Source organism: Hydra vulgaris, chromosome 03, assembly GCF_038396675.1.
Source record: "Hydra vulgaris chromosome 03, alternate assembly HydraT2T_AEP".
NCBI classification, from domain to species: Eukaryota; Metazoa; Cnidaria; class Hydrozoa; order Anthoathecata; family Hydridae; genus Hydra; species Hydra vulgaris.
The window spans coordinates 35,792,006-35,805,495 of NC_088922.1; the positions used below are offsets into that span (position 1 = coordinate 35,792,006).

Below are 13,490 nucleotides of genomic sequence, written 5' to 3' on the forward strand. Positions count from 1 at the left end.
CAAAATAACCCAAAAGTAACAAATTTGATGTTGATGAGCGACCTTTAAAAATTATACAATAATACCGAAACTTCACAATTTTTATTAAAACACAATGTCACAAAATAAAATGGTACCATCAAAAAAGTTTTTTTTCAACCACCCTAATCAGCATACGTCATTAAGTCTCAGCTTCAATGTCAAATACAAAGTCAACTTGTCTGCAGCCAACGTTTAATATTGTTGAAACTTTGGCTGTTTAAAAGGAAGTTTATAAATGTTGTAAATGTTCCATCTGCTTGTAGTACCTCAGCACCCGATGCTTTACATCCAACGCGTGATAAAAAAAAAAAGAAAAAATTTGAAGTGCCAAGGTTTAAGAGGAGTGTCTCAATAAACCTAAAATACTTAAGAGATTGAAAGACTGCACAATAGAAGCAATGTAAGCTAAAAAACAATTAACTTTGACGATGAGCTGTTAATAAATAAAGAAACAACAGCAACCATCTAATAGTGTATGTATTTGGCCGTAAGAAAATAATTTACAATGGTAATATGCAAAAGCGAATACTTACATGGCTGGGGCTAGAAGAAGACAAACTTAGTCTTATTACCAAGAAAATGAATAGCCGAAAATTTGTTGCCTTAAATCTATCCTAGAAAGAAAAAGACCTTGTTTTTATAGCAAACTTTTTTAGTATTTAAGTATGGTAACATACCAAAAGTTAGAAAAACAAAATGTAAATCATGTATAAACTTTACATGCGTTCTTATTAAGCAAATATATTAAATATGTTGAGCAGTTATATTATAGATTGAAGCTGACCCAATGGTTGTCCGTCAAATTCCAAATGCGGTAGTGGTGTAGGGGTAGAGCGCTCGCTTCATAAGCGAGAGGTTCCGAGTTCGATCCCCACCACGTCCCAGGTAGTACTGCGCTCATCTCGTTTCTCAGCGCAGCGACCTTGTTCGTCAAGGTTCGTGTTTCGGAGCTATAGAGTTGAAAGAGTATTATACCACAAATAAGTAGCCTCCTCGTCTGTAGTAGCCATCTTGGCCTTAAGGAGGTGAATTAACACAAAAAAAAAAAAAATCTTTCATAGCTTTTTTAACAATGTTTTGACAAAATAAATGCATTGAAATTGTTTGTATTTAATTTGTTTAGATAGTGCAGGTAGTTAAAATAATTATAATGCCATACTTTCATATAACCATAACTACATCAAAATTATCTCTAAAAGGGGGCAGCTTCCATTGAGGTGTTTAAGATCGGCCTTTTTTTCCCATAACTCAAATCTTCTTAAATAACAACAAATGCTAGAAAAAGCCATTTTATTTAAATTTTCTCCATTGATATAATAATACTTCTTTGATACAAGTAATATTAGTAACAGTTTTATGAGTAATACTGTTATAGAAAACTTTGTTTAACAGTTTTATGTGTAATATTATTGTTTTACAATTTAATGTGTAACAATAATATTTTTTTAATTTGTTCTGTACTTTTACTGCTATTTAAAAAAATATAAAGTAACCAGAAATCAAAACTTCAAAAATAAATCAAAAATTGATGTTAAATAGAACGTTGAAGTTGACAATACTTTTATAAAAGTTTTTTATGACAAACTTGATTCAAGATTAGAACTAGATTAACAAGATCAGCACAGTATTGCCGATCGTATTACGACTAAGGATGGTTTAAATCTACTTCAAAATGTCTATATATTACATTTATAAATATTAAGTAGATTCATTTCTAAAAATTTTTTTGAGAAAAATATTCGCCAACGGACATTTAGAAATTTTTCCAAGGTTTCTTTTCTAAGCATTACAAGTTACAAGTTACAAGTTGCCCAATTTACACACTAGCAATTTTTATTTGGCAATTTTTAAAGCTAAAAAAGTTGTTTAATTCTGCATACTGTAAAAACTCCACTCAAAACATGATTTAGGGTCAAAGATTGACTTGGCTAATTTGCAGGTTAAGTCATCCAAACATTAATAGTACTACGTGTTTCTAACAGTGTTCAAATTAATCAAATTCTAAATTACATTATAATATTAAATTATATTTTAATATAACTTATTTATATTAAATTTTGTTCTTTTTTTCTTTATTCTTGGCTATAGAAGCATTCATTTATTTTCCCCTCTTCAATAATGGCGGCAGAATTTCCGGCTGTTGTTGCATTATTTTGACTAGAGTTAATTTTTGCCATTTTAAAACAAAATTGTAAAAAAGTCTTGTTCAAATCCTTTAAGTTTTTAAAGTAAACAAAAAGGTTGATCACTGATGCTATCGATGTTATTATCAAAGCAACTCCATACACTTGATTTGGAGTTAAAACATGATTTATTGATTCAAACTGGTTGAAAGATACAAGAATAATACCACATACAGCTAATGGGATGCTAGAAATGAGAAATGATATTAAAATTAATCGAACATACTTAAACCCTTCGTCGTAAGCATTTGAAGCAGACCGTTTGTTTGCTTTTTTAATTCCATACAACACTACTACGTAACAAATAATAATGATAAACGTTGTAACAATGAAACAACTTAACGTTAAAGCACCAAGTTTAATGTTAGTTTGCACTGGAGTCGTTGCTATAGTTATAACAACCAAAATAGGTACTAGCCATATAAGAACAAGATTAATAAAATGTGAATATTTTTCAAATAAAACATCAGTTTTAGAAAGAAGTTTTATTGTTTTTATATAGGTTTGTACACTGATAAGGAACACACATAGGATTCTTGTAAAAAACAAGAACGCAAAAGTCAAAACACGCCAAGAACGAATTTTACAGTTTTTGCTCGGAATCCCTAACTCGATTGCAAAAAGCGGTATAAATGTTACTGAATATAAAATGTCTGATAAAATTAAAGATGCAAGAAACGAGTTACGTTTTCTGCGCAAACTTTTTTCGCTCATCATCAACAAGAAAGTAAATCCATTTCCAAATAAAATAATGATTCCCATAATAACAAACAAAATAATTAGCGTGTATCTATATACTGCACTAAGATGATCGTACTGCCCAGCTGCGTAACAAAATTTTGTTACGTTAAAAGACATTTTTTGTAGCTATTTTTTTAATATTATTATTATTTCTTTAGATGAACTGCAAAATTTAAAATTTATAAACTAAATCATTTCGCCATTTTCAAAACGGTTTAATAACTTTAAGACAATAACTTTTTTAACTTCTGCAAGACAAATCGTTAAAAAAAATCGCATTATCAATTAAACACCTACGCAGTTTTAAACAACAAAAACATTTTTTAAGAAATAATCTTTATATAACGACTTCTATTTAAAATGCGTATTCTAATAAATTTGTAAATAACAATCCAGTGGTTAGATAAATATTTTAGAAAACTGTGTTGCTACTATGGATATATATATAAATATATATAAAAATTTGTTTATATTCAAAATTAATCTAGACAAGTTTTTTCAAATCAGAATCAAAAAAGAGAGTGGACGTTTTTAATCTACATTGAAACTTTATGTATGAGGTTGAAACTTTTTTAGTTGTAGTAGACTTTTTAACCGTAGCATTCATAACTAAAAAAATGATTTTTTCTATGACGTCACGTGGTTTATAATTTTTACAATAATTTTTGAAAAAGACATTAAAATCCTCTTTATCGAACCGCCAAAGAACAAGTAACCTTTAGTTACTTTTTAAAAATATGCTGGAGAATTTTCATGCATGAGAGATTTTAATAACGAATTAATTAAAAGTTTAAAATTTCAACTTTTAAAATCCAAATTTTAATTACGAGTTTTATTAAAAGTGGAAAACTTAAACTTAAAAATTTATTATGTATACTTAATTATTTATTATGCATACTTAATATAAATAAATACACAAATAGTAATAAATAAATTTATAAATAACCATTTATAAATTGGGAGCGATGGCATTTGCCGTGTACGTCGCACAGTGAGTCAAAATCCATAAAAAACGGCAAAAAACCCCCCATAAAAAAAGTATTGCTGGAAATTAATTAATTTAATTATAATGTTACTAAATACCACTAAAAGTCAATAATTAACTTTTTTGTGAACAATTTTCAAGATATCACCAATTTATACGCCTTTTTCCGAGACTTGTTTATTTTATTTTATTTATCGGAAAACTCGTTCAAAAAAATCTAGCTTTTGTGTCACTCTTTTAAGATTGACATGGGTAAAAACATTTTAAAATTTAATTTGAAGTCATATGTTTAAGATGTTTGGCAACTACTAACAACATTTTTTACAATAAATTTTGGTTTTAGTCTTTCATTACTGAGATCTCAAAAATGTGTCATAAATTGATTTTTTTAAATTAGTTTAATTATGAGTTTACTAACTAAACGAAACGATTCCACTTGATTCCATGGTAGTTTTAATATTTTCCCATTAATAGGTATATATGAAAGCAGAAAAAATAAAAATCATTTGCCCAAACTTGCCCCAATTAAAATAAGACCTTTCAAATACTTCGGTTTTTTTGTGTGTTTTTTTCGTTTTTAATTAAAACTTGCCGTATAAAGTAGCGAATATTAGTTCATTGCTTTCATTCATTACACAAATTATACATTTAGTTCCTATTAGTAAAAAAAACTCATGTTCATGCAGATGGTACTAATTATCAAACCTCAAAAACCAATATATGCAACGTTTGATGGCATAGTGCACGTTTTAAAATTAAAACTTGTGTATAAAATAACTTAAAATAGTTCATTGCTTACATTCAACATGAAAAGAATACATTTAGTTCCTATAATTCAAGAGTTAGGAATTAATCATGATAACTTACTCGAGGCTCATCTACGTGAGCTTTGTAGGTCTATACTATGAAAGTATTGAAAAACCTGAAATGATAAATCTAAAGAAAACTCTAATAATATTTAAATGTAAATTCCGATCAAAGTTGCGGAAGTAGGCAAGAACCTTCTCTAGACTTTTAGAACACGAGCGAACTTGGTTAAACAAAGATATTACTGTTAACAAAAAAAATGTTGCATCAGGTTCAGGTAGAAAGTGCAAGAACTGGGAAGATTTAGGTGATAGAAGCAGAAGATCTAAGGTATTAATAAATTAATTAAATTCAACCCAGTTAAAAAAATAGTTTACAAGCTTAAATATTAAATATTATCTTGTTTAAGGTTGCCAAATTGGCTGAACATCCTGCTGAAGCATTGGCATTAGCTCAATAAAAAAAGCCACTAGAGATCCTAGCAAAAAAGACTTCGTTGATCTTGTGAAAAGTGTTACAAACTCTGAAAAAGATAAAATCAAAAAGATAAATTTTCCGATAAAAATGAAAACCGAAGATGCCTTGAGCTTAAAAATTCAGTGTGACCTTTCTGATGAACAATATCAAATTATTAGAAATTCATCGATAATACATAATGCAGATATTTATCTTTCACTTCATGAAATTAAGAATGAAAGACACAAATGTTATCCTGAGGGTTTAATTGTGACAGAAACATCTGCTTCAGCTTCTCTAAAGGGTATGTTTAATCATACTCTGACAAGGATATAAACTTTTACGGAATGCCAAGACTCTATGAGAATGTTTGCTGAAATTGAGGGGAGGTTTAAAGGTCTACTTTATTTTAAAGGTGGTTTTGATGGTGCCTCCAGTCAAAGTGTCTATAAACAAAAATACACTGATAAAAATATTGGTGAAGCCCAAGTTAATGAACAAAGTCTTTTCCAGACAGCTGTTGTTCCACTTAAATTAACCATCATGAACAAAAATGTATGGTTAAATAAAAAGCCCTCTAGTACACATTACTGTAGACCCCTCCATCTCCAATATCAAAAAGAAACGGAAGAATTGACAAGAAATGAATATGAACTTTTAAAAGCAGAAATAAATAGACTAGTCAAGTTTGAAGTAAAGTTAGAAGTAGAGGAAGGCAAACCGGATACGACTATCACATTTAAGTTCAAACTAGATTTAACCATGTTTGATGGTAAAGTGGTTAATGCCCTCACTAACACTCTGCCCTCGCAATCATGTAATGTTTGCGGAGCTAAGCCCAGTGAACTTAATAACCCAGCATTGATCAGATCTAAACCAATCAATGAAAAAGCTTTATCTTTGGGTCTTTCTACTCTGCATTGCTGGCTCAGATGTTTTGAATATATTTTACATTTAGGATATAAATTAGACATTAAAAAATACTTAGTGGTAGTAGATGTAATTATTAGATTGAGGACAATCCTAATAGCAGTATGCTCCTGTTATGAGTTGAACTCTGAAAGTTTTGGCCAGTATTGCTATGAAACTACAGCTCTTATACTCAAAAACTATTGCTGGTATGTGATTCCCCCAACTGTTCATAAACTCTTGGAACATGGTGTGCAGATATCTGAGGCATTAGAACTGCCAATTGGTTACTTCTCTGAAGAGTCACAAGAAGCTCTAAATAAAGAAATTCGCAAAGCTAGATTAAACCATACAGCCAAGATATCTAGAAAGAATGTTATGAAAAACCAGTACCAATACTTGTTGGTTAGAAGTTATCCTGTAATATCAAACACTTGTTTTAAAAAAGGTTGAAAATGGAAAAACACTTACCCCTGAAGTTTTATCTTTGTTAATGCTGTAATACTGAAATAAAGCCTTTTTATTAGTATTAGGTTTTCTTTTTTTGTTTTTTTGAAAGAAAAATTAGATAAATATTTATTTTGTTTTTAATATATTTTAATATTATATAATATTAAAATATTTTTCGAACCTGTTTTTCTTTTTAATTAATAAATGTTTTGGTTTGAGGAATTTAATTTTTTTAAATTAAGTCAGTCATTGTGCGCGTAAAAATCTCTAACGCGTATACGCGTAATTAGTACGAGCCTTAGGCACAAGAAATATTTAGATTAAAAAATATGTGGTATTTTTTTATATGGTATTTTGGATCAAGGAATTTGATTTTTTTATTTAGGTTATATTTTACGCGCGTAAAAGACAGTTACACGCGTATGCGCGCGCTTCACGCGTCATCGGTACGCGTAAAAATTATTTTCATTGGAAAATTTAAATTTTTTGACCCAAAATACGATAATATTGATGTATCACATAATTATATATGATAGTTATATAGTTTTTGCCGTTTTTTCACCTTTCTGACTCAAAAGTTCGTAAAAACTTGAAAAAAAATTACTACCCAAGTCTCATAGATAAGTTTAAAAATAACTGAAAACGCACTTGGCAAATAATGAATGAAATTAGTGGTAGACAAAAAAGATGCTCAGGTTCCCTCCCCCAAACAATTATAGTTGATAACAAACATATATGCGAATCAAGAGCTATAGCTCATGGATTTAATAAATTCTTTGTTGACATCGGTCCCAAACTAGCAAACAAAATTCCTTATACAAATGCTACATTTAGAGATTTTTTATTGCAAGTGGATAATTGCACTAGTTCCAACGAATTATCTTCTGAATTATCTTTTCAAGAGTTTGAAAAAGCTTTCAAAACTCTTAAAAAATTTAAATCAACCGGAGCAGATGACATAAACGGTAATATAATCATAGAATGTTTACTACTCTTTAATTTAAAAAAAAATAAATAAATAGTTATTTAAATTATGCTAATGTTGCATGGGAAAGCACTGAAAAAAGTAAGTTAAAATGCCTTTATCGCCGTCAGAAACATTCGATCCGTTTAATAAACTTTGCAAATCGATATACTCATTCCAAACCACTTTTTATTGAAATGAAAGTTCTCAATATTTATGAGCTTAATGTTTTTAATGTATTGTGCTTTATGTATATGTGGAAAAATGATATATCTTTACCCGTTTTAAAGATCTCTTTTGTTTGAAACCAATAAATAAATATACACTTAGAAACAATAATTTTATACATGGGCCCTTTTGTCGAACCAAGTTTAATCAGTTTTGTATGTCGTGCACCGTATCTTTGGAATAAAATTGTTTTGTTCAACTTCGACATGCATTTTACTTTTCCCATTTTCAAATATAAACTAAAAAATTTAATTATCTTAATGGATGATGTAGTCAGGTTTTTTTAATTGTAATTTTATATTTTCTTTATAACTTTTATTGTTAATTACGTTTTATTTTTTGTTGATTATGTTCTGATGTAGTTTATACATACATGCTTGTAAAAAGTTCTGATGATAAGATCAGTATGATCTTCTTTCAGAAACCTTGTTTGTGTTTGTGAAAGTAATTTATTTACTACGACAACAAATGTAAACTAAAAAAAAAAAAAAAAAAAAAAAAGATATATATATCTATATATATATATATATATATATATATATATATATATATATATATATATATATATATATATATATATATATATATATATATATATATATATATATATATATATATATATATATATATATATATATATATATATATATATATATATATAGGTAGTTCTGCAGTTAAGCGGCGTAAAATATTTTCTCGCTTTATATGGAATTATATAAAATTTTAATCTGAAATTAATTTTAAAAAACTATTCTTTATTTTAAAAAAAATCTACTTTGCTTTTAGTTACATTTTAAAACTTAAGTCGCTGCAAACAAACAAACGCAAAAAGCTTTAACTTTAGGATTACCCGAGGAAGTTAATAAAACGGTCAACTAAACGACTAAAGGTGAGTTTTCACTCATCCGTTTTTTTAGGAACGGGAAAGGAAAGAGAAAAATAATCACCTGAGCATGGTAAAACAAGTTTTAATTTCTCCTTAGGAAAACTATGCATGCTCACGGGACTATTTTTCCTTTCCCTATCCCGTTACCGTAGAAAAAAGGATAAGTGGAAACTCACCTTTGAGCGAAGTAAAACAATTATTCTTGTTTTCAAAAGACTATAGAAAACAGTTCAATTAAACAAAAGTTCGAGTTAACAGGTGTTCAACTTACCGGGAATAAACTTTATGTTTAAGATTTTTATGGCAATTTATATAAATCAGATTTTTATTTCGTTTATTAAAAGTTTTTTTTTTTATGCATGTCTTTTGTGTTAATATTTTCTCTTTTTATATTTATTCCAGATCTTCAGATACGATTTTGGAGGTATAAATTTAATTTATAGATTAAATTTATACCTACAAAATTAAATTTATCAATTACCAAAATATAACAGGTTAAGTTCGTGAGACTATTCAAAATAAAATCAAAGGCAAATCCAACGTTTTTGGGTTTTTGAGATAACTAACTTCTAGACATTGAGCAAACTCCAAACAATTGTATGTTCATATTTATGTTAAATAAGGATGCATTGCAAAAAATTGCAATGATTGGAGCCGAAAACTATAACCACTATTCAAAAATTATAACCGCAAAAAATTTGTAACCCCCTTAATTTTGACAGTAGATCCCAAACGTTAGGATCTACTCTCAAAATTTACTGGCGAATCGGACACCACTCTATAAAAACTAAATCCTACTAGATGGTTCAGTAGGGTCAATATGACATCTACAATAAAACTTCGTTATTTTGATTTTATCAAAGCATTATCAGAAATAGTTCTAAAGGTCCTAATAAAGATGGGCGTAGTGAAGCAGAGAGTATTAAAACAAAAATGCTAAATTTCGAGTTCGTATTGCTTTGCGAATTCATGCACAGTCTATTGAACGACATCAATTATGCATCCAAAACTTTACAAAAATGCGACATCAATTTGGCGAGGCGAGTAAGTTTTAGCAGAGACAAAGGCAAAGTTGCAAATTTATAGAAATGGTTTCGAATTATTCAAGTGCAAAGCCAGTGAAACTGCAAGAAAATATGGTATTGATTTTTAAGAAAAAAGGCGAAGAATAGTCAAAAATTCATTTTGATGAATTAGCTGCTGATCACCCATTCCCAAACCGAGAAATAATATTTAAAATTGTAGGTTTTTAATAATGTATTAGACACAGTAATATCTCAATTAATGCAGTCTGTCATATATTCGATTTTCTAACACTAATATTTTTATTACATGTTGATGAAGCAACTTTATTACAAAAGTGTGACGAATTCCAAAGAAAATATTCAGATATAATAGGCCCTAGTTTTTCACTTCAATTTAATAATATTTACCATCTAGTTTTACCTCAACTAACTCAAGCATGGACTGTTCACCAATTACGTAAAGAAATAATGAGCAAAGATGGAGTTCTAGAATGCGACCTAACGGAAGTATTTACAGCAATGTGAATGTTCTTTACAATTCCTGTCACTTCTGCAGCAGCTGAAAGGTCATTTAGCAAATTAAAAATAATAAAAAATTATTTAAGAAATAAGATGGGCCAAACTCGACACCGATATTTATTGCTAAAAGCAATTGAAAACAAAACCACATCAAGCCTGGATTTAAACGAAGTCATTGATACTTTTGCGAAAACTAAAGCTAGGAAAAATTTTTAAATATAATTGTTATTTAGTCAGTTAGTAGACCTTTATATAATAAAACCTTGAATCTTCTCTATTTCGTTTTATTAGCCAAACCTACACCAAGTATTAATTGTAATTTATGTTGTTACTGTTTAATATTTTTATTACCTGCCCTGCAGTGCACAAAAAAAGGGCTTAAGTAGCTTAGCATATTTAAAGTATTTGTATATTTCATATTTTTATTTGATAAAACCTAATCAGTTTGCATAGCAGTGGGGCTCCATTTTTTAATTTGTTCCAGGGACCTTGGTTACCTAGCTACGCCACTGATATATATATATGTATATATATATATATATATATATATATATATATATATAAAAATAGATATATATATATATAAATATACATGTATATATATATATATATAAATATATATATATATACAAATAAAATATAAAATATATATATATTTATAAAAAAGATATATATATATTATATATATATATATATATATATATATTATATATATATATATATATATATATATATATATATGTAGATATATATATATATGTGTATATATATACATATATATATATATATATATATATACATATATATATACATATATATATATATATATATATATATATATATATATATATATATATATATATATATATATATATATATATATATATGTATATATATACAAATAAAATATAAAATATATTTATATTTATAAAAAAGATATATATATATATTATATATATACATATATATATATATATATATATATATATATATATATATATATATATATATATATATATATATATATATATAGATATATATATGTAGGTATATATATATATGTATATGTGTATATTTATATACATATATATATATATATATATATATATATATATATACATATATATATATATATATATATATATATATATATATATATATATATATATATATATATATATATGTATATATATGTATATATATGTATATATATGTATGTATATATATATATACTTTGAGGAGAAGATGACTATATATCTTATAACGGCTTAAAGTTTATTTTAAATAAGGTTTTATTTCCAACACATGATAATTAAATATAAAAGGAACTACTTATTTTTAATCAAGAGTATACGGTGAAAAATAATTCATAAAAAACTAATTCTTTATATGAATTTGGAAACAATAACGGTGCTACCATTGACCATATGTAAAGAAATACGCAAAATATTCCACTGCAAATTTTCATCCAAACCGCCCCCCAGCCTGCAATAAGTTTTACACTTAAGTTTTCTTCTTCTTCAGGTCTGTACCAATTTGTTAATACCATCATTGTATATAACGCACTTATACCAATTACGGTGTGAAAAAACGAGTAGCTGTACTCTACTCCATTATACTCATCGTCATAAACTATTTTCAATTTTTTTGGTAACTCGTTATTTTCTGATTCTTTATTTGAAGTGTTGTCGTTACTGTTAGTTTGATTTGATTGTTTTCCATTTATATTTTGCTTATTTAGAGAACTATTTGTTTTGCCGTATTGCGGAGACTTTACTGATCTTAAGCTAAATATGCTTATAATAAAGAGGTTCAGTACTAAACTTATAATAATTTGCTCGTTTTTAAGTGAATCAATTGGATACAAATAGTTTCGACTTGGATTGCAAATACCATCAGGCTGATTAGATAGAGCTGTCATAAGTATATAAGTGCTATACGCAGATGCAATGGAAGATTGCAATAATCCTGACTTGGGCCTCACTTCTTGAATGACTGGGTGAATAGATATAAACGTGGCGGCAACGCACATGTAAACATGAAAACTGACAAAAAATAAATTAGAGACACAGTCAGTTTTTGAACTATATCTTTTATAAAACATCACCGTACCAAATAACGAACCTATATAAAAAATAGATGTTGGTATCCATAACATTAAAAAACACAGTTTCGAAGAATTGGAATATTCTTTATATTCCATTAAAGAAATTACTTTTGAATTAAAAATATGAACAGCGTCAATCAAAAAAAGAAACTGAACGATAATTACTGCAAAGCCCCCATTTAATCCAAAAAAATGCCAAACTTCACCAGTGTAAATAGATCGTGGTAAAAATATCGAAGCAATCGTGCAACCAAGCAAAATAATTGATTTAAAAATCCACAACTGATTATGTATTGTTGCTCGGGTGCATAAAGAATTTTCAACACCAATTAGTAATACTGCCATGATCGAGAAAAATAGAAATACAGTAAATAGCATTCGGTAAACCGGCCCAACTCCATGTAAATACTCGCAGTTATGGTAACCTATCTTGAAACAAAACGAATCAGTTAAGTACTTATAGCTTTTTGTTGATATCATAAACATAGAAATCGTGCTTACGATCACCAACACACTGATATAACGTAAGCGTGTAACTTTTGATTGACGCACGCGAGGTAATTGTAAGTAGTTCCATATCAGTGTTAAAGGATAGAAAATAAAACAGCAAACGGTATTATCGAAATTCGCTATTATATTTAATCCTTTGGAAAAATTGCGAAACATGATCCATTAGATTTTATCTTTATTTCTGCTACTTTTAGCATTTTAAAAATAAACATTTGCAATAGTACAAAAAAACGCTTTACTTTAAGAATGATAACTCGATCAAAAGATCAATCTTAATTACAGTTTTTAAAAATTATATGTTGTATATTTTGCTCCTTTTTGCATTATTTTTAAACTAGAATAATTGTAATAACCTAATAGTATCAGCATTTCTTCAAAATTTGCTGAGAACTACCAGTCCTAAAAAACTTATTGACAATTTATTAAAAAATTAAATATATTAAAAAAGAGGCCATATTTCATATTTTTATAATAACGTATTACAGTTTACTTTTATAAGCTGTTTAATTAATAATTTTTTATGCATTTATAAATTGTAACTTTTACTTAAAGACATAAAAATGTTGACCATTTTGTTTTGGTAAAGGAAATTTATAAAAATACTTTACTTTTATTTTTTAATTTAAATTTACTTTAATTTTTATTTGCAGACATTCATTAAAACCAGTTTATAGAGTAGTTAATAAAGTTATACAATAT

At 27.4% G+C, this 13,490-nt stretch overlaps 2 protein-coding genes across 2 annotated transcripts; both read right to left on the reverse strand.

Moving 5' to 3' along the window:
* Positions 1–2,093: 2,093 nt before the first annotated feature.
* Positions 2,094–3,062, reverse strand: LOC136078644 (uncharacterized). The gene has a single exon (XM_065794428.1). The coding sequence runs from the start codon at positions 3,060–3,062 to the stop codon at positions 2,094–2,096; it is 969 nt and encodes a 322-aa protein (XP_065650500.1).
* Positions 3,063–11,488: 8,426 nt separating this feature from the next.
* Positions 11,489–13,033, reverse strand: LOC100210442 (probable serine incorporator). The gene has a single exon (XM_065793049.1). The coding sequence runs from the start codon at positions 12,945–12,947 to the stop codon at positions 11,517–11,519; it is 1,431 nt and encodes a 476-aa protein (XP_065649121.1). The 5' UTR covers positions 12,948–13,033; the 3' UTR covers positions 11,489–11,516.
* Between the last annotated feature and the right edge of the window lie 457 nt (positions 13,034–13,490).